Source organism: Gopherus evgoodei, chromosome 2 (genome assembly GCF_007399415.2).
Source record: "Gopherus evgoodei ecotype Sinaloan lineage chromosome 2, rGopEvg1_v1.p, whole genome shotgun sequence".
NCBI classification, from domain to species: domain Eukaryota; kingdom Metazoa; phylum Chordata; order Testudines; family Testudinidae; genus Gopherus; species Gopherus evgoodei.
The window spans coordinates 158,011,085-158,033,904 of NC_044323.1; the positions used below are offsets into that span (position 1 = coordinate 158,011,085).

General features: G+C 41.2%; 1 protein-coding gene across 1 annotated transcript in view; it reads right to left on the reverse strand.

The window, feature by feature from the left end:
- The window catches only part of PPP3CC (protein phosphatase 3 catalytic subunit gamma), a 52,713-nt gene that overhangs the window by 14,269 nt on the left and 15,624 nt on the right, over positions 1-22,820 (reverse strand). The window contains 6 exon segments of the mRNA XM_030552085.1: positions 1,297-1,442; positions 3,940-3,981; positions 3,984-4,029; positions 4,031-4,051; positions 15,634-15,758; positions 16,028-16,225. Of these exon segments, the coding sequence (XP_030407945.1) occupies positions 1,297-1,442; positions 3,940-3,981; positions 3,984-4,029; positions 4,031-4,051; positions 15,634-15,758; positions 16,028-16,225 (578 nt within the window).

A 22,820-nucleotide genomic window follows, 5' to 3' on the forward strand; every position in this document is an offset into this window, starting at 1 on the left:
GAGGACAATTGTGGCAGTCAAGTGGCTTTGTAACCAAGGGGTACATGCCCCTAAGCAGAAGAGCTCTGGAGATGGACTAGTTCGAATGAATTAGGATTAGAGCTTTGGACACTTCCTCTCTTACTGAGACCAAAACTGGGTTACTCAACAGATCTGAGCTTCCTCCCTTCTCTTTTTTCCATCTTTTGGGGAGCAAGGTCTGAGTGGCAGCCAATTGGTCACCACTTGGATGCTCACGAGTTGCCTGCTTTCTGCCCCTGCCTACTTTCCCTTCTCCCTTAAAACATTCAGAGAGATCTTCACTGTGGGAGAACCAGCATATACTATCTGACCTGAAGTTCCTGGTCTAATCACTAGAGAATGTTACCTACACTCAATGTCTACAGAAATTCAATGCAGTCAGCATCAAGGATGTTACAACTTGTTACATGGCGGCAGAAAAGTAAATTCTATGTACAACAAAAACATACTGTAGACTAAAAATGCAAACGATGCCAGTGACCACTCTACCTGGTAGCAATTTAGGAGAAAGAGCAGGAACCAAGTCTAGTAATCAATCTAAAGGCCTTAAATTAGCCTGAGTTTTGCTGACTGAAGGCCCAACTTTGGGACAATCTGTCAGGCCCTTGAAACCAACCAGCTCTGGCTGAATGAGAGAATAGGAGGAGGTGGGAGAGAGGAAGAAAAAGTGTGTGTCATCTATTACCCTCAAACACTTAAAGAGCTTGAGCTGTGCTGCAAACTACAGACCATGCTGCTGTCTCAAGATACATGGGCGAGTATCAGAAACAACAGATAAAATGGAGGAATAGCAAACATGCATAGCATGTTTTTCCAACAAAGAACATCAAACTACAGCAGCCACCTGTGGGGTGCAAAGACTGCTAACCAGTGCACCGAATGCTCCATAATAAGGACTAAGGAGCTGTAATGTCCATGCAACGGACAGGGCTTTGGCTTTTTAAATATACTGTCCAAAAGGCCCACGCACACTGAACTGCTTGGAACTCAATTTCTCTACCTCAGAAAGAAAAAAAGCTGTTATGTTCCTGCTGGGATCTTGGGTTCCCAGGAGGGTATCGAACCTGATGCTTAAACTGCAGTCAACCCCTTTCAGTAAAGGGATCAAAGAAAGCCTTATTAAGACCAAATTTCAACAATCTAAGATTCCAGAGGAAGCAATAACTCTCATGTCCACCAGAGACGGGTTGTGAGAGTATACAACTAAAAATCAAACCCTAGTAATATAAGTGCCCAATAAAAATGTCAGTGTGACTGATGAGTGAGATTACTTACTTTCCTAATGTCATCTAGACATGTGATTTCTGGAGACAGTCCTCCATGGACGCACAGGAACTGCTGGTTTAGGAGGGCGGCAAGAGGAAGACAGTCAAATGTATCCATACATGCATCATATACTCGCTCCGAATATTTGATTCGACCTAACAGGGAGAGCAGGCAGGAGAGAGAGAGACAGAGAGAGAGAGAAGATAAACCATCTTCTATTGAATGTGGGTTGATCAAGTTGGATGAAAAGATTCCAGACCATTCATACATTCAGATTAACATACTACAGGAACTGGCAGCAAAGTCCTTGATCTGTAGCATTGTCAGAGGAAGCTAATGTAGAAGGTGAAACAAACAGTCTACACCTATGACATTCTAAGCAAAGCTTTTCTCTAGCACATTAATGGAGCTGTCTTAGACAATACTTTATGACCCTGAAAGCCAAAAGGCTTCCAACATGGCCCCAGTCAGGAACTTTTACTTTTAATTTCTGAGCCTGAGGGGAGAGATACTTATCCTAGTGCATGTTAATCTCCATAGCAAAAACTTCCTGGAAGAGGCACCTCAGCATTTGCCAAGGGTTAGAAAGAACTTGGTTTACTAATAAAATCACAAATATATTACATTCATACTGCACCTTTCATCTCAAATGATCCCAAAGAGTCTTACAAGCTTCAACTACTATGCAGACTATACATTAGGAACTGCAACAGCAGTTTAACTTGGCACAACCAATATCATGTAACAGTTTAGATAAGGAATTGCAGTTTTGTTGGATACGAGTGCTTCAAGGGAGACTCGGGGAGGCTAAGAAGCTAGAATTTGACCAGGATACCAGGGGTTAACACACCAAGTCTTACAAGAAATAGCATATAATCTTTAATGTCCACATATGGTCAGGTTCTCAGCTTTACGCCTCAGACTGATGTCAGAGGTACAATCAACTAGCAGCAGTTCTCTCACCATGCTGAAGCACTAGTTCATTACTGATTCAGAGAGAAAAGAGCCCTTCAGTGCACTTTCAGCACCGTTTCCTGCAACTTGTGTTATTTCAAGGGTTCCTATCTGAGTACTGACCTGACCCAAACTTTTTTGCCTGAGACCCTAACAGATTAGAACACAGAGTGATCTGGTTCCTTCCCCAAAAAGAAGCCACTGAGAACAAGTTATCTTATTTAGCGTGCTGAGTTGGTCCAAAGGGCTTTAAAAAAGTTACATTCCGCAATCTCCACATTAAAATGCTTTCTAAAAGCCAATGTTTTAGATTTCTTTTTATGGATACAACAGGAGGCGCTGTTGTAAGCAGCAGTATGCTGGTTTAACCATTAATGCTCTGCAATCTGATGTCGTTTGCTGCTTGTTTTAACAGATAGTGAAAATCTTCCTAGCCTGTCACTGAAGTGATATGGGTTTCTTAAAAGCAGAAACTAAGCTTTAACAGCCAGGTGTCAGATTCAAAAATGTCCCCCATCAGATGCTATTGAAGTAGTAAGACCCTACAACCCATGTAGTCACATTAGGAGATCACACATCAAAGTACACATGGTCTCATGTCTGGCAGCCCATCTTAGATGGTGATGTTTATCACAACCATGTCTGGAAGAATCTTACTGTTACTGGAAGAGTGACCTTCATCTACAGAGAAAGGGTGATATTACTGAATTTTTCGTTTTCTCCCTCCCTTATTTCTGTGGCTCAAAAAGGCTTCTGTAGTGAAACATTTATGTACAGGAAGAGAAAAGGCAGTTTTTGTTTATTATGCTTTTCAACAGGGGATCCTGGGAACAGAATACAGACCCTTTAACCTCTAGGTCACTGGCTCAAATCCAGCTCAGCTCAGTAGGGAGAAATAATGACCATCATCAGATGGCTTTTCAGTGTTCAGCACGAAGCAAGCTGATGCCTATCAGCTCATTTCTGAATAAACAGGTAAATTCCTGTCACACTTTACCCCTCTGACAGCAGTCTGAGCTACAGAACTGAACTACTGCCTGTCCTCTAGAGACAACTCTTTCAGGTCAGAGTCGACGCACACATGACTGCTGCCTCTGCTATGCTTGTGTGGAGAGCGAATATCAGTCTCCAGTGCTGGTATGCCACTTGACCTCTCACTAGCACTAGTTTCACATACTTTAAAAAGTTATAAATACTATATTTAACTAAAATAAAATTATCTTAGAGGTAATGATTCGCCCAGTACAAACATTAGGAAGAGTCCTTTATTTTCTTCCAGCTGTAATCACCAATTCCAGCTGCACAAACTGAACTGAAAGTCACTTGGCAGTAATTATAGGGTGCTGGGTCTAGAAACTGGGGAGAAGGAGGGAACTTTGCATGCAACCATTTGTCAGTAACACAGGAGATGGGCTTGCACTCCTTTTATCTGCATTCATATTCTTTTTACCAAGAGAACTCAAATGCTACTTTAGCATATGTTCAGCACTTCACAGGATTGGTTCAACCCAAAATATTGAACAGCACTTAAAGCAATGTGCTAGAATATTGGAAACAAGAGGACAGCTATGTGCAGATACATCTGCCAAAGCCAGCTAGGCCATCCAGGACAGGCCCAATAGAGGACTGAGAGCCTTGACCTGGCCAGGTCGTGCTAGTGCATCTATGTAATTACTGAGGAGAATTGGGTATACTTACATTCCTGTTTAAAGGTGAAGTATTCTGTGAGGTGCCTGCATCATGGTTCCCTCGAAGCAGGAACAGCGTTTTGGGATGATTTATCTTTAAAACTCCATAAATACAGCACACACTACAAACAGATGGAGAAGACGGTATGTCATAAAACCTTTTATAGGGCACTAATCATCTATAGACTTTACTGAGAGTTTCTGGGAACAACTAAGAATGGCCATACTGGATCAGATCAGTGGTCCATCTAGGCCAGTATCCTGTCTTCTGACAGTGGCCAGTGCCAGATGATTCAAAGGGAATGAACAGAACATGGGAATTAATGAAGTAACCTACCCCTTGTTATCCAGTCCAAGCTTCTGGCAGTCAGAGGTGCAGGGACACCCAGAGCATGAGGTTGCCTCCCTGACTGTCTCGGCTAACAGACATTGATGGACTTATCCTCCATGAACTTATTTAATTCTTTTTTGAACCCAGTTATAGTTTTGGCCTTCACAACACCCTCAACAACAAGTTCCACAGGTTGACTGTGTCTTGTATGAAATATTTCCTTATGTTTGTTTTAAACCTGCTGCCCAATAATTTTATTGGGTGACCTCTAGTTCATGTGTTATGTGAAGGGTTAAACAACACTTCCTTATTCACACCATTCATGATTGTATAGACCCCTACCACATTGCCCCTTAGTCATCTCTTTTCTAAGATGAACAGTCCTGGTCTTTTTAATCTCTTCTCATATGGAAGCTGTTCCATACCCCTAATAAATTTTGCCGCTTTTCTCTGTTCTTCCAACTCTAATATTTTTGAGATGGGACAACCAGTATTCAAGGTGTACCATGAATTTATATAGTGGCATTGATATTCTGTCTTATCTATTCCTTTCCTAATGATTCCTAAATTGTTAGCTTTTTTGATCACTACTGAACATTGAGCAGATGTTTTCAGAGAACTATCCACTGTGACTCCAAGATCTCTTTTTTGAGTGGTAACAGCTAACGTAGACCCTGTCACTTTGTGTTTATAGTTGGGATTATGTTTACCAATGCACATTACTTTGCTTCATCAACAGTGAATTTCATTTGTCATTTTGTTGCTCAGGCACAAAGGGATCTCACAAAACTGGTTAACTCTTCTCAGTCAGCTTTGGACTTAACTATCTTGAGTAATTTCATATCTTCTGCAAACTTCGCCATTTCACTGTTTACCCCTTTTTTCTACATAATTTGTGAATATGTTGAACAGCATTGGCCCCGATACAGATCCTCGGAGAGCCTGCTATTTACTCCTCTCCACTGTGAAAACTGACCATTTATTCCTATCCTGTGTTTCCTACAGGGCTGCCCCGGGCGGGGAAGGGGGGTCAAGTGGGGCAATTTTCCTTGGGCCCCACATATTGTAACTTTTTTTTTATGGAAGGGGCCCCCAAAATTGCTGTGGTCCTGGTTTCCTATCTTTGAACCAGTTACTGATCCACAAGAGGACCTTCCCTCTTATCCCACACTGCCTACATTACTTAATAGCCTTTGGCAAGGGACATTGGGCTTTGGGCTTTCTGAAAGTCTAAGTACACTATATCCAATAGATCACCCTTGTCCTCAAGTTTGTTGACCCCCGCTCAAAGAATTCTAATAGATTAGTGAGGCATGATTTTCCTTTACGAAAGCCATGTTGATTCTTCCCCAACACACTGTGTTCACCTAAGTGTCTGATAATTCTGTTCAGTATCAGGCAAATTTGTAGAAACTAGAGTATAGAAATTCAGTTTACCAGCCTATAATCTCAAGGATCGCTTTTGGAGCCTTTTTTTTTAAAACAACATTACATTAGCTATCTTCCTGTCATCTGGTACAGAGGCTGATTTAAGCAATAGGTTACATACCACAGTTAGTAGTTCTGCAATTTCATATCTGAGTTCCTTCAGAACTCTTGGGTGAATACCATCCAGTCCTGGTGACTTATTACTGTTTAATTTATCAATTTGTTCCAAAACCTCATCTACTGACACCTCAAGCTGGGACAGCTCCTCAGATTTGCTACCTAAAACGATTGGCTCAGGTGTGGGTGTCTCACTCACATCCTCTGCAGTGAATAGCAATGCAAAGAATTCACTGAGCTTCTCTGCAATGGCCTTGTCTTCCTTGAGTGCTCCTTTAGCATTTCGATCATTGAGTGGTCCCACTGATTCTTTGGCAGGTTTCCTGCTTCTGATGTACTAGTTGCTCCTCAAATTCTTTTTTGGCCTGCCTAATTATACTTGTACATTTGATTTGCCAGAGCATATGTTCGTTACTCCTTCCATGAGTGCAGGGGACTGGACTAGATGACCTCTCGAGGTCCCTTCCAAGTGCATGATTCTATGATTCCTTTCTATTTTTCTCAGTCAGATCGGCCTTCGAATTTTTAAAAGAGGTCTGTTTATCTCTAATCACCTTTTACACTCAGTTGTTCAGCCAAGGTGGCTTTTTTTCCCCTCCGTCCTGTATTCTCTTTTATTTGGGGTATACCTATAGTTTGAGCCTCTATTACAGTGTTTTTTAAAAGGTATCATGCAGCTTAAAGGCATTTCACTCTGGTGACTGTTCCCTTTAAATTCCATTTAACTAGCCTCCTCACTTTTGTGTTCCCCTTTTTTAAGTTAAATGCTTTTGTAGTGGGTTTCTTTGGTATTTTCCCCAAGGATGTTAAATATAAATTACATTTATGATTGCTATTACCAAGCGGTTCAACTACATTCACCTCTTGGACCCGATCCCGTGCACCACTTAGGACTAAATCAAGAATTACCTCTCTCCTTGTGTGTTCCAGGACTAGCTGCTACAAGAAGTAATCATTAATGGATGTCTAGAAATTTTATCTCTGTATCGCAATCCTGATGTGACACATTGCTAGTCAATATTTGGATAGCTGAAATCCCCCATTATAATTGGTTTTCTGATTTTGTAGCTTCTCCAGTCTCTAAACATTTCACAATCATGGTCACCATGCTGGTCAGCTGGTCAGTAATATATTGCTACTGCTATATTCCAGTTCAAGCATAGAATTTCTACCCATAGAGATTCTGTCTGATTCGGTTAAGATTTTTACTATATCTGACTATGCTTTCCATCACATATAGTGCCCCTGACCCACTAGTGTGACCTACTGTCATTCCTATGTATTTTATACCCTAGTACTAGTGTGTCCCATTGATGATCATCATTCCACCAAGCTTCTGTGGTGCCTGTTGTATTAATATCCTCATTTAAAAATGCACTCAAGTTCACTCATCTTAAAATAAACCCAAAAAGTTGATTTTAAGTAGAACTTTAAGAGCAACCTAGTTCCATAAGCAACATCAGATCTTATCTTGGCCAACTCTACCAGTGGGGGAAAAGCCACAGCACACATTTCTCTATATTAGGCTTGAGCTGGAGAACTGACAGATGAGATCTCATTCAGCTGAAACCAACTTTGCATTGGGTGGGGGCAGCTTTTCCTTCCTTCCTCCCTGTCAGCAGAAACCAAAGCAAGATCACTCATTTTCAGAGCAGCTAAGCACAAACAGATGGACAGCATCTCTACATATGTCCCATCTGCAACCTAAACTGGAGATCATTAAATCCTTGCTGACCATTATATCAAATGTGTTGAATATTAGTTAGAGCCTAATGTTTTAGTATGGGGGAAAAAACCCAACTTCTGAGTACGTGTTATATTCATGTGATATAGATGCTAGAAGAAATGAAAAAGCTCCAGACAGGAAAAACTCAAAACCCTCTGTGATCTGAAAAAAAAGTTTCACAAGCTTGCTTTGAATAGTGTCATTGAGAAACAGACCAATATCAAAGTGCCACAACAGCCTTACTAGGGCCAGGGAAATACTCCAGGCTAGCTTGCCAAGGAAGCTCTGAAGATAAATGTTTTAAAGTGAATATACTTATATCATCCTGTGGTTAGCAAACTGACTGTTAACCAGCTGATTTGTGTAACATGAGAGACGTGATATCAAGTTTGCCTTGATGATTTTGAAAGTTGGAAGATAATCTGTTACGAAAACAAGCAGTATGGCTTGGATTAACGTTTGTAACAAGCACTTGCCCTTTAGGCTGACATGCTGCAAAAACTGTACATTCTTTCACAACATGAAAGATGAAGGTTGACATTAGAAAGCAAATTCTGCACTTAATACATGCTGGTTTGGGTGCACAGTATTCCAGAAGCCACCTGCTGTGGTATAAAAATTAGTTCCAGAGCAGAGACAAACCAACTTCAATCCAGTTTCTATTACAGATGGCTAAAACATCAAGGTACTTAAATATTGAACCTCCAGGCAAGCTTTGATTTACTCATTTGAAACATTAAAATCTCCAGAGAATAAGGAGCCTTTCTGCCTAAGTAAACGTAAGGATTTCCAGAGTCCCATGTAGTTCTGAAGCATCTCTCTGAATGTTACAGAATTTAAACCTTAAAGGAAGAGACATGCTTACACAAACCTAAATTTTAAATATTACTACAGATAATGCAACATTGTCAGGTAATTTAGGTAGCCCATTTAGATCCAGAATAAAATATTTTACAAAGTCTATTTATAGGAGAAATGTTCCCACAAATTTATAAATATTCTCCAATTTCAATTTTATCCTGGTGTGTTTGCAACCTCAATGTCACAGATCAGGCATAGCACATGAGAACCAGAAAACGAAAGTTACTATAAATGACACAAATTGACATCAGGGATGGAGACAGAAGATCAGTGAACTGACTAAGCTGGTTTCACTGCCCAAGTAAAATCTACAGATCCTAACTCAGACTTTGCATTTTAGTCTCAATTGGTGTATGGACATTTCACAAGTACCTGAAAAATCATTGGTGTTGAGAAAGGTAACACATAAGGGGAAAAACAGTTCAAAGAGCACTGAACAGCCTGTTGATGTCTCTACAGGAGCCATGATAAGAAGTAAAAGCGGTAACTACAGTTGCATTCATGTGATTTTTTAGCTGGTGTTTTACAAAGAGATCCCTTATCCAGATTTTTCAAGGCTCTGTGCCTAGAAACAGATTACTAAATGGTTACATCTCAGTAGCAACTTGAGACAATTACGAATTAGTAGATTTAAGAATGCAACTTTCCTTTTGTCTGTAATCTTAAAGTTTAAAGTCACACACCGGGGCATACATGAATATTTAATTTCTTCCTTTATACACTGACTCTCATACAAAAGATTTACTCTTGTAACATACCACTGCTTACAAGAAGGAGATCAGAACTGCCTGCAATAAAGCATGACAGAACATTTCCTAAATGAAGCATAAGGAATCAAACTGAAGAATCTTTTCAAGAGTCCCTTTATGCAAATACATAACTAGCATTATAAACAGAGATATGTTCATTTTAAAAAGTCAGCTGAGATTTACAAATGAATAAAAATTGCATATATAAAGTGCTCGTAAATAATAAACCTTCCATCCCTCTTCTGAAACAGGTAAGTACACCTCTACCCCAATATAATGCGACCAGATAGAACATGAATTCGGATATAACGCGGTAAAGCAGGGCTGGGGGGGGAGGTGCTGCGCGCTCCGGTGAATCAAAGCAAGTTCAATATAACACGGTTTCACCTATAATGAGGTAACATTTTTTGGCTCCTGATGACAGTGTTATATCAGGGTAGAGGTGTATTGCCATTCTATAGACAGGAAAACAGGTACCGGTGGGGGAGGGGTGTGAAAAAGAGGGAGGAGGGGGAGAGAGAGAATGGCAGTCATTGGCAAAGCAGGGAACAAAAAGAAAGTTTCAGAAGTCTATCCTATGCTCAGACCACATGTTTTCTTCAATGAGTTACGTATTCTGGGATACAGCTAATGTAATGGATGGACAAAGCAAGAGAATATGATTAAATGCTTGCTATTAGAAAATATTCTGCCAAAACAGACATTCAGAATTATTCAATCTTATTGCAGGATGAGGTAGAGAATGAACCCTGTTTCTATTTACAATTGCACATAGCTTGGTATGTTAAATTGAAGTGAATTTACAGTTTACATGGTTTAGCAAGAGAAGCTTGACAGCTTTCTTTAATAATGCTAACAAGACAGAACAGAATCAAACTGAAAGAAAATGTGCAAAGGCAAAACATGCCCTCCCCTCTCAGAGAGGGGTCAGTTTCCCTTCAAACATTCATGGCTTTTTTCTCTTTGATGCAATATCAGAATCACCAGCAGGGCCAACCAAGCTGTGGTAAGCACACTTGTTAGAAATGTTAGCGACGTTGTCAAGGTTGGCAGGCCACACATTAAGTCTACTAGAATATTAAGTTTTAATTTGAATTTTGTGAAATATGCTACATTAGAAATCCCACTCTAAAGACCAAAGTTCCCTTAAACCACAATGAATAGCTATAATGGCCATGAAAGGTTTCTTGACAACATGTCTAAACCCTTATGTGGTTGGCCAATCTAGGGGTTTGTCTCCCCAATCCGCTCAACCGTGGCCACACTGAGGAGTGCTCCAGAAACTGGGTCTTTTACAGCTATTGTGGGGGTTTTTTTTACGGACACTTCTACTGAGAATTGGAACTGGAGTGAGATAAAACTCATTTTACCTGGCCCAGTCACGAATGCCAACCTGAAGGTCAATTTTTGGTGATTTCCTCTTATCATGGAAAAAAAAGTACATCTGCCCTCCAAACTGAGGCATGCAAAAGAAAGAAAGCATTCAGCACTCTGGGGGGTGCAATTTTATATCACATCTCTTTACTGCACCCTTCTAGTGTTAGTGAGATTTACAGGAATTCTACTTAGTGCATATACCTGAAAACCAAAACAAGATCTGTTAGATCTAATTTTGATCTAATTTGGCAAATTAATCCAGAAGTGGTCTGCACCACCATCACTTCACCTCTACTGATAAATACAACTGGTTCTGTTTCTGGTCACAATTCGTTTATTTTATATTTAATAAAACAGGGTTTTATTAATTGTATTATGGTAGCACCTCTAGAGTTTCCATGTGAAATAAGAGCACCATCACACTAAGCACTGTACACGGAGTGAAAGATATTCCCAACGCCTAACAGCTTTCAGTCAAGAGACAAGATGGAGGGCCAGAGAGAGGAAGTGAATTGTCCAACGTCACAGAGGGTTACTGGCAGATCTGATGTAGAACCCAGACCTCCTGACTCCCAGCCCAGTGCCCTGTCCTGTAGCAGCTGATATCTTAAAGGGGAAAAATTAGGTTAAGGTGTCACTCCTGCTGTTGGTGCTTATACATTAGATCCTTTTCTGAATACAGTGCACAGGATACACTGGGCACTGCATACATACAGGAATTTAAGCAGTTGTATGCAGGAGCCTCTATGAGGGGAGATCCCCCGACAAAAGCGGAAGATGCACAGAATGTGTCTGACTAAAAATCTGATAGAAGTCACAAAATGTTATATGCATGTTTTAAAAACAAGCTCCTCTCTCACTTCCAGATTATGGGGATAATCAGTTAAATACCCTCCACATCACTGGCAGCAGAAAGACTGTTTTCTAGCATACAGGCTGTTTATTTTTTAAACTTAGATGTTTCATATGTGAAACCAAACAGTCCAGTAAATGGCCAGAACTTACATAATAGAATTACAAAGACTGCAAGATCATGACTCCTTATGAGCAAGAATACAAGTCAGCTTTTACTACCAGACCTGCAGGAGACCTACAGTACTATCTATAACAAAATGAATCGCTTTTTCCAAGATAGGCATCCATGATATGAAAGGAAGGAAAGATTCATAAAAAGGAAGCTACATGGAATTGAGCTCAATCTGAGTCACAATTCTAACCTGCCTCTGAATATTGTAATATCATGGCTTACAGTCTTGCGTCTGAACAATGGAACAAATGAAATGTTATTTAGTACAGATATTGCCTGTAGGTTAGGCTCCATTCTGCCAGGCACACAACCTATAGTATAGCATCCAGACTGCATGTCACTACAGGAGATGACTAGGAATGAGAACATTTTCCTTTACCTTTAACTTATTAGGCGTGAGTTTAATGCTGACAACTCTGGAGACCAGATGCCTCTGTTCATCCTTAGAACAGGTACAAAACCAGCAATAGCAACAATGTCAGCTTCCCTCACAGACTGCTACACAATATGGAACAACACCACCACTCTGGAGGGACAGAGTTCAGTCTCTAGCTCCTATTTAATCCCTGTCTTCTGCAAAAGCTGCCAAAGAAAGAGCTCATTAGACACAATTGCAATGACGGGTTTAAATGACAGGCACTGAGACCAAACATTTCCTATAGACTATTTCCCTTTTGGACTGAGACGCCTCCACTTCTGTACAACACAAAAAAAAATTGTTGCATCTTTATGCTCATTTTAACTATCACCACGGGATGTTGCTTTTAAACTACAACACACAAACAGTGGGGTCCAGAAAGAATTTGGTAAAGATCTCTGAGCTGACCAAACTGACTTTTGGGTATATTTAAATACTCAGCTCATACGCTATAGACAACCACTTTTACCCTAGTAACCCATCAAATATTCATGGCAACATAGGTATCTTCCAGGGGTCACTTGGGTCCCTAACAACTAATACAGTTTGCCTTAACACCTCCCTGGTCCCCAGTTTTGCATCCTGCTTCCTGACTGCCTGCATCAGGATGCAATTATACAATTATGTCCTATTTTACTCAGTTAAAAGGTCATGATTATCAGCAGCTCTGGGCAGATACTTGATAATATCCCCTCCCAGCATACGGATGCACAAGCTTGTGCCATGACTCACAAAAGGGCCTGTGGATGCCAGCATTCTTCACCTTTTTAAAGTGGAAAGCACAGCAAAATCTGGATGCCTTACAGCCACTTGAATCTCTGTGATAAAGAGACTGTGCCTGCAAAACTAAGGCACTCAAGTATCTCAGATCACAGCATCCGGCCTTCTGAATCCAGTTACCTCTGAAAATGTTTGCACTGTTTATGTCAGAAACCCCGAAAAAAACATAAAGAACTAGATTAACCACTTGTTAACTAGCCACTTCTTTGCCCACACAGCTGTTATCTAAGCTGTTTGCTGAACTGCTGCCATTTCACTATAGAAACTGGTGCTGCTGCAATTTATTACGCTCCCAAATGGGAATCTCTCTAAACATATAGGCAGCACTCTGCAGTAGGTGGAAAGAAAAGGCACACATCAATAAGCACAAGGGAAGCAAGCCTTCTATATTCTATTTTATCAGTGACATTTGGATCAGCCCCCGCGTGTACTAATCAAAGCCCACCCTGCTTCGTGAAAGATCAATGCTTGCTCTGTGGGGAAAGAGAATGCTTCATGGCTTTATCGCCGCTGCGGACTCATAGGGAAAGGGGGAGAGGAGGGTCAAGAATGGCATGAAAGGGATTCATGCTGACAGCTTACAAAGAACAGCTGTCCCAAATGTCTCCTAAGACTGAAAGTGTTGGGTTGCTCTACAAAGGACTCCAACTTTTAAGACGTATTAGGCTTAAAAAGGGACCAAATCAAGCAAAATTTGACTAACTCAAATTTGCTGCCTTTACTCCGTTATAAAATTTTCTCAGTTCAACCCTCTTCCCAGCAAGACTACTCGGTGATCCATTTTCTTGCCTGCTGCACACACTTCTTCCTAGTTCTGACGCTTTCCCATTTTTAGTCCAAATTGCGCCCACCATCATAGTACTTAAGCACTTACTCCTTAATCTTCATCCCACATGCTAGACAACTTAGCCCTATCTGTGATACGATCCAAGGATCAAAGGCTGGGGGGTGGGAAGCCACCTCCCCGTCCATGTTCTGTAGAGCGTACACTGTTGTGTACACACAACTTTAATTCTCATCTACCAACTTTAACACCACAAAAGAAATATTCCTCAGATCACTGAAGGATTAAGCTGGCATTCGACAATATCTCTGGCAGGTAAATACATTTAAACACACAACACTGGAGTATGCACAAACCAAACTGTTTAAGTAGGAATAGCATGAAACTCCTGTCATTCCTTCTCCCTTCCAGAAATAATACACAAAGGCACCAGTGCCAGCACTACAGAAATCCTATTGGCTGAACATTAGAAATGCAACCTCTCAAGCATCAATGTGTCCACTATCCCAGTAACTGCTCAGTGTCTCATCTTGGCTTAAAGTCAATATGTAGGAGCATAGAAGTATTAGGATGGAAGGAGGCCAGGCATCTGCCAAAACACAATCAGTCAGTGATATCCCACTAAATACTCTGGTAGTAAATATCCTTCAAAGAACTATTTACACTAAATACCCTTATTGCTGCCTTTGGCAGTCCCGTACTTGTATTTTAACTCATCTCTGTAAACAGAAATTCTGCTTGAGTTCCAATAGGTCAAGTCTTCATTACCTTTTTCTCATATCTGACATTAACTGAAATTGCTATGCAGCACCTTATTCTATTGCCTTTAGAAGACCCACAAGTCCTGGCATCATTAGTTTGGCCATCTTATGCCCTCTGATAGTCTCAAGTGTCACTTGTTATGCTGCATCTGTACCTAGAATAAGCACTCCTCTAATAGTCAACTCCACTTTCATGCAAAGTGAGATAGCATCTGCAGGGTCTGTGGGATTTACTAGTAACTCTTCCACATGGAAGAAAGTCCTAACCATCTCCTGACACTATTATGTGCTTGTTCAGTTACCAGGAACTATTCAGAGAGCTAGTCGCTAACTGTTACTGATCTAAGTCAATTAATCTGTCTTTTAAGACCAACAGTTCTCAACTTTGCCTAGCTGCAATACCACATGATCAGTGAATGGAGGCACAAAGCCACAAAATCCTGGTGTGATGACTGACATTACACTGACAAAGCATGTAGCTACAACATAGCTATGTAGTCAGAGGACACTGCACTGTGATTATTGTGTGGCTCATTTGGGCCAATGTTCTGGGTGAAATTCCACCTTCTAACTCCAGCCTTCTACATTCATGCAACACTAAATACTTCAGGGGCCAATGGATAGATATGATCTCTTCTTCCTCTGCTAGGAAACTCACTGCTCCCTTGAATGTTATGGGCAATATGAGAAGTGCTTCTCTGATCTACCCTCCCTCTTGCTCTGCTCACAATCAGAACAACAGCCACATGTGAAATCAAAGCTACAGACTCAGAATCAAGAGTTTAGACCAGGGATTGGTAACCTTTGGCCTGTGGCCTGCCAGGGTAAGCATTCTGGTGGGCTGATCGTGGCTCCCACTGGCTGCGGTTCGCTGCTCCAGGCCAATGGGGGCGGCGGGAAACGGCACAGGCTGAGGGATGTGCTGGCCACTGTTTCCCGTCACCCCCATTGGCCTGGAGCAGCGAACTGCGGCCTGTGGGAGCCGCAATCCACCAAACCTGTAGATGCGGCAGGTAAACAAACCAGTCCGGCCCACCAGGATGGTTACCCTGGTAAGCCACGTGCCAAAGGTTGCCAATCCCTGGGTTAGACATTTGTCCTGCCACAGTTGTTTTCCTATCTCTACATATTGAGGGCATAACTTTCAACGTGCCTCAAAAATGTCCCATTGGTTAATAAAACTTGTCTAACAAATCACACTGCAAGTAGATGACCTATAAGCAACATGCCTTCCTCATATGCAGAAGCATACTAGAATTTAAAAATGGTGCAAGAGATAAATATTTGTTAGGCTTAGTTCAGTCTTTAACATGGTAATCCCCAAAGGCACAGGTTTATTTGTCACCTCTATACTGAAGTAGCCTCTGTCCACGTAGTCTCCCAGGAAGAGGTAGCGGGTGTTATTGGGTGATCCTCCAACTTCAAACAACTTCATCAGGTCAAAGAACTGCCCATGAATGTCACCACACACTAAGGGAGGAAGGACAGCAAAAAAGGGAATTACATGCTAACAAGGGAAAGGTCATAGCAGCAACTGGGAGCATGGCTTCACTTTTACCTAAGCTACTGTGGCATTATATCTAGCTTCCATGAAAACTTTATCTATGCTACCAAAAAGCTGCCTCTACTGCCTGAACAATGATGGAAAGGACATGCAGCAGCAGATCTGCTATTTTTGGCGGCTTGCAATTCTAGACAGCCCTTATACGTGACTTCAGCTTCAGAAAGCTTTCTCTGACCTGTGATTGGAGCCTCTACTTCAATCATTGTCTTCTCATGCCTCAGAATGGCAGCCCCATCATTGATTATCTTCAATGCTGCATCCTCTTCTAGCCGCCCTTCCTTCACCAAGTGGCTTTTCAAGACATCAAGCCTGGGCTTTCCATCCTCAAACACTTCTTTCAGTGTGAGCCGCTGCGTGGGAGGAAATGGGACAGCTAGAAAACAGAAGCAAAGATATTAGCAATGTGTCTCTTTAAAGGGACTCATACTCACATTTCAGCATTAGACTTCCGTCCAGCACTCAGACATGAACCGTCACAAGCATCTGTTTCAATACACACTTGTCTTCTCAAATGCAACAACATCAAAGTTATGCTTCCAACCCAGTTAACAGGCAGCCTCACATTAAAAATCACCATATACAGCCATGCAAAATATTATCTGTGTATCTGGGGCAGGTGAAAGGGGTGCAAAACTACAGTTGATGTGGGACTAAAGCACTTCCTGCCTTCAGAGAGGGAAACCACTACCATAACACTGTTGTAGAAGGGATAGGTTATGGGTGCAAATATTGTATACCAGCAGAATAACTAACCAAACATACTTGATTGCTGTTCTCTATGAACAAGTGTTGGTTATCTGGAGCTTAGGGGATGAGCACTAGTGCTTGTGGCTCAATCTGCATAGCTTATCAGGAAGTTGCTTTCACCATTACAATAACTTTACACTTTATTCAGCACATGCACTATTTTAAGTGTGACCCATACAGGCTCAGCTCTAGGTAGCACTTGGCTAGTCATGTCGATACCCTGTATTCATTTATTGTACATATTCTAAGGCATCCATCACTTCAGTATCTAAGCATACCTTTGAGATACACTGCTTAACTTTTACCATGTTAAAGAAGGTGACACGTCAAAAGCCACTATACTTTCATGAAAGAGAATTGTGTTATTTGTTAGAGGCTTCCAGCAGAAGGGAAGTATTTGAAATTTGGAAGAAAAATTTCTAATGATTTGTTAGAGGTGATCAAATTAAGATTCCCCCTTGCCATCACTCAGGTCAGGATAAATTAAAAATAAAAAAAAAAAAGACCCTTGCACAGTATTTCAAGGATACAGTGTTTCTATTTCTGAAAAATGACCTCCAGAAAGACTGAATGCTGTGGGTGCTCTAGAAACAGCAAGAAAGGGAGACTAAAGGTAAAATCCTGCCAAGTAGATGTAAAAGCATGTCCCCCAGCTAAAGGTGGTGCCAACATACAGCGTGACTTGCTTGTAGCTATTTGCCTCTCATCACAAAGATGTGGTGCAGAGATGATCTTGGGCCCTGAATCCATTTCCTTTTAGAAACATCTTAAATAACCATGTATCTTTTCAACCATCTAGCTTCGGCTTTTCTCCTACAGCCCTCATCACTGCAGTATCTAAATGCTCAAGATAAAGCACTACTAGGAAACACTCCACAGGGAACAATTCTGCATTGGGAAGAAGAGGCTAAGGCACAGATAAATTAGGAGGAATTCTATTTCTAGGGACTCCCCCGGGACACCGCACACTACTGTGAGTATAAATTGACAGGAAAAAACCTTAACTGGTCAGGGAAAATTCCTGAGGTGCATGTACTGTTTAGGCAGATCCCTCATCAGCTGTAACATCGGGGACAGGGCCATAGTGCACATCTCTGTGGAGACTGTGGTAGCACTGCTTTCTACAAGCAGTTGGGGACTGCCCCTGGAATCCTGATGGCACAAAAGTGGCTTAAAGACACCTTAGTCACTCCCACCCCTGGGTGTGCCTGCATGGCTTGCATCTCCAAGCATCACAGCATACAATCCCAACTCTGACTAGTTAAGGTATCAGATCTTTCCCATCTCCAACTTCAATATTATGACCATGTGCTGGGAAAATGGATTTGCTCTTAACTCTAAACCAGATGCAACACAAAAATATTACTGAAATGCAAATGAAGTTGATGTCCCTAGCAATCACCAAAGACAGACATTCAGTACGCCAAACTGTTGAATTTATAGGCATGGTAAGGTTGCTTATCAAACAATACAGAAACTAACAGGAATGTAACTGATTTCTCTTAAGTGCAAATATAGTAACTCCTTAGGACTGGTCCAAACTTATGATGGAAGTGGAGATAAGCCTTCAGTGAAAACCCACTAAATCAACTGCAAATCGCTCTCCCATTGACTCCAGTACTCCACCAGAATGGGAAGAGTAAGGGGAGTCGACAGGATAGCATCTCCTCTTAACATAGCATAGTGGGGACCCTGCGAACTTGAGTTACGCTACTAACGTAACTCAAATTGCGTAGCTTAGATTGACTTCCCCCCATAGTGTAGACCTGCCCTTAGTTTGGAAACCCATGGGCAGAGAGAAAGATAGCAAGTTTGTACCAGAGGGTATGTCTACAATGCAATTAAAATCCTGCGGCTGGTCTCTGCCAGCTGACTCTGGCTAAGAGGCTGTCTAATTGCAGTGTAGACGTTCAGGCTGGGGCCAGAGCCAAGGCTCTGGGACTCTTAGCCTGAGCCCTGCAAGCCCGAGTCAACTGGCATGGGCCAGCCAAGGGTGTATAATTGCAGTGTAGGCATATCCAGAGTGTCTAAAAAGCCAAATATTATTTTCCAAATAATGTGGAATGTAGGACATAAGAACAAGATTGGATGTATTGAAAGGAGACCCAGTCCAGCACTCCATGACTGGAATAATGTGACACGACTTTACTCACTGTCAGAAAGAAACTGCAGGATTTGGCAGCTGGGTAGGCTTGGATGCAGGGGAGGGAAGGAAGGAAGGAGAGAGAGACACCAATGAGTGGAGTACAAATCTGTGCGCAGCACCCAGCACGCTAGGGCCCCATCCTGATTGATTAGTTATAGTAGTGTCTGAAAGCTCCAATCATATTAAAAGCGAATTCTTGTATGGAACTCCACATTTGTCCTACCACCTGCCAGCTCTGCCTTATGGCAGGCTCATAGAATTTGAAAGTCAAATGACTCGTAAGGGAAAGAAGAAAATTCAAGGTAAATCAGGAATTATTTTAATGCAGCCAATATACCACGCGACTGCTTCCTCAAGTCTTCAAGATGGCCAGTAACTCTAACATCATCCTAATCATTTAAAGCTCTTAAGAAAACGTCAGACCACAGAATTTAGGATAGCATGTTTAATGAAAAAGGTATGTGACCACAGAAGAGGCAGTGCCCATCCACAATTCAGAAACAATCCAGGAAAAACTTCTGGCAAATTCTGCCTTGCCATTTCCCAGGAGTCTTAGTAAGTAGAGTCTTATGCAAGATAAAATGAGGATTATTTGTGCCAATACATTGATGTGAGCAGTCAATAACTTTTATGTAAGTTTCACTGCTATCTTTATGTGACTGTGAACTCCCAGATGAAATCAGATATCCGTGATCAACTTCTTTTCTGCTCTGCCAATTTGTCCACCGCTCTGCAGTGACCCTAGAGGAATGGGTGCTGTACACATACACCAAGGAGGACAATTTGCGTCAATTACTACTGCATCTCTTACTGTATATGGGAATATACTCCTCACTTCACTTCCTACAGACCAAGTCAAAAATAGTGTTCTCTGTTCTTTAAGCCAGTACTGTAGTAAGGTGCTGGAATAGTAGTTAAGCATGTTGTGATACCTGGAAAGGACCAAATATGCCAGAGTCCACAAGGAAGACAGATGAAAAATCCTCCCAGGTAGACAGAGGGTCAAGATCAGAGGCTCTAACAAAACCAAAACCCACCCAATATTATTAAGCAATGATTATGTCTCCTGCACACAGTAAATGATAAGGATGAGCACTTAAGTAATCAGTATTGCCAAAGCAAATAAACCTGTTAGCCAGCATAACTTGTACAAAGACTTTAAACAACTCAGTGCAAGTAATTATCCCATGGACTAATTTTCACCTTTATAGATTTTTGCCCTCATTTGCACTCAACCCCATTGAAATGGTCAATACTGTAAGAAGGTGCTGTGGAGGAAGTTTCTTTTCAATCCTACTTTTAGTTTGCAAAGGGTACAGACTGCTTCATCTAGTGGTTAGATCAAGAGACTGGGAGCTATAAGAGCTGGGTACAAGCCCTGGCTCTGCCATCATCTCACACCATGGGGCTTTAGAATTCTCTCTGGGCTTCATCCTTCCTCATCTGTAAAAGGTGTAAATACTTACCTACCGCATCCGGGGAATGAGAAAGATCGTTACAGACTATCAAAGTACTCTGAAGATGAGGAGTACTAAACTGATCTGACACGAGGCTCCCAGGACACCACCCCTAAATACTAAGTTTAAGAAAGTTCAAAGAGGGTGAAAGGTGCACATAACATTGAACTTCTCATGATCATTCACTAAGATACTCATGCCCACTCCTTTTGTTTACCGTCATGTCCTGTGTCAAATCTAATTTAGACTACAAAATCCTTGTGGCAGGAGCTTATGATTTTGCGAACACCATACACACCCAGTATAATGAGTAATATATTAGAATTCATGGTTAGCAAAACAGCACACATTTTATACCAACTGCCATGCAATGACAAAGGAACACAAGCACGCGTGAACTTTGAGATATAAACATCCACGATCTAAAATGGATTAAGGGGTCAGTCGTGTTTCAAAGAGTTCAGTAAAAGAAAGAAGATGGCAATATCCTTGCCATATTGCAGTGCAAGAATGGATGTTTGATTAAATTAACATGCTCTATATTTACAAGTCCAGGTGTACACACCAACTGTAGGTATTCTTAGCCTGCAAACTAAGAGGCTGAATATGGCAAAAGGCTATTTACAGAATGACAACCTGACAAAAAGCCACTTTGCTGAAACACTGCAAAACCAGGTATCAGGCAGCTCAAGTGTAGAACCAACTCACCTACAAAAAAGTCACTCTGCCACTGCCAAATCTCCATGCTCCTTTATGTAGAAGGCCTGCACTTTTTCTACGTTACGGTTTAAACCGTTCATAATACTGTTACAGCTGCACTAATGCTACACATCTATTAAACAGGGTAAGTCTTCTCGAGCATAGACTGGGTTAGGCAATGCCATTTGTACCATAGTTTTATAAGACTGTGGTTAATGTGTTCATAAAAAAATGCTCATCACTTGTCAAAGAAATCATGCTAGTAACAAACGTTAAACAAGATCAGAGTTAAGTAATCCTCACCTTCAAAAAGAACAGATCCATGCCATGAAAATGGAAATAAACTCTCTCTCATTACCATTTCTCAGACAATTGTACAAAATAACAACCAATTCTCATTACTGAAAAAGGAATAATAAGCATTTGCCTAAAATGATGGAGGGCTTGAGAACAAATTAGTCTGTACCAACCATTAATGATTCTGATGGACAGAACCAGACAGAGAAGACAGATTTTACATTTCAAACCCTCCAAGTCTTCCAGTCAAAAGCAGCAGCTCAGGATTAAAATGACAGTATTGCTCAGCAGTGAACATCAGAGAGATTACGCTGCAAGTCTTGAACTCAATATGGAAGCATACCTGAAAAGTCATTCACTGTTTCTAGTCAGATGGGTGGAGGAATTACAGTTGGTTAGTTCAACAGATGGCCAAAAGCCTCCCGGGGGTGGGGGTATTTCAAGCATTCTGAAGGAACAGTTAACACAGTTCTGACAAGAACCGTACCTTTCAGATAGGGTTTCATCTTGGTCCAAGTCATAGTAGGTTTTGGCTAGACTGTCATTTCTACACTCAGACAAATGTTAGATCTAAAGGAGGCTCTTTCAAGCTATCTAAATAGATTTAGGTACTAACAGCTTCCAAATATTTAACACTTTCCACCACTTTGCAACTAGACATCTAAAAAGTTTGACAATCAGCTAACAGTTTGACAATTCATAACAGATGTCCACCTGTCACAGAGGTCTAATTATTGCCAAGATCAGACCCAGATGCCCAAAGCAGGAACATTGACAATAAAAATACTGCACTGGATTGAGTTCTGTAAAACCTTTTAAAGGGTTACAAGAAACTCTCTCCAGTGTTAAATTATGAATAGCATGAATGTCAGGCCTCTGGCATTTTCTATTACAAAATATTGCAATCCTATATTTCCTGAGATCTTCTCTTTTTGTCCATTTGTTACCTAACATTCTTCCACTCAACAGAGCTGATTGCATATTTTTAGGGTTCAAACAGACTATTGCTTCACAATCAATTGACTCAGTCTGAACAAATCACCTGGCTCAGTGATGAAAGGTAACGTAACAAGTGTGCCATTCTGTGTTCACAGAAGGTTAAAGCTTCAGCAATGCGCAAAGCTGTAACAGTAATTAACAGGGAACAAATACTTGGATCGCAAGCACTGGATGGCATCTTTATACAGCCACAGCAATAGTCGAGTCAATCTGTTTCACTATTTCCCTTTATTCCATGGCACCATTACAAGATCTTCCTACAGCCTGTGTTACATCGCAAACTTCCATCACCCCACACATGCAGAACTTACTAATTTACCCTTCTATAGCACCTTTCATCTCAAGACCTTAGAGCATTTTAGAAACAGTTCAAACCAAGTACATAACTGAGAGATAGGAAACGAACAGATATAGTGAATACTGAATCCAAGTTAAACTGCTAGGAGAATGATAGGTAGGCAGCATGTAATCCCTCCAGATGGAATCTGGGCAGAACTCTTGGGTTGACATCTCTAAGACGCATGAAAAGAGTGCTATGGAATTTTTAACAAGTCATCAGTACCTCAGTTTTTATACCCCAGTTAATAGCAGCTCCAGCAGTGAGTAGGTCCTAGAATACAAAT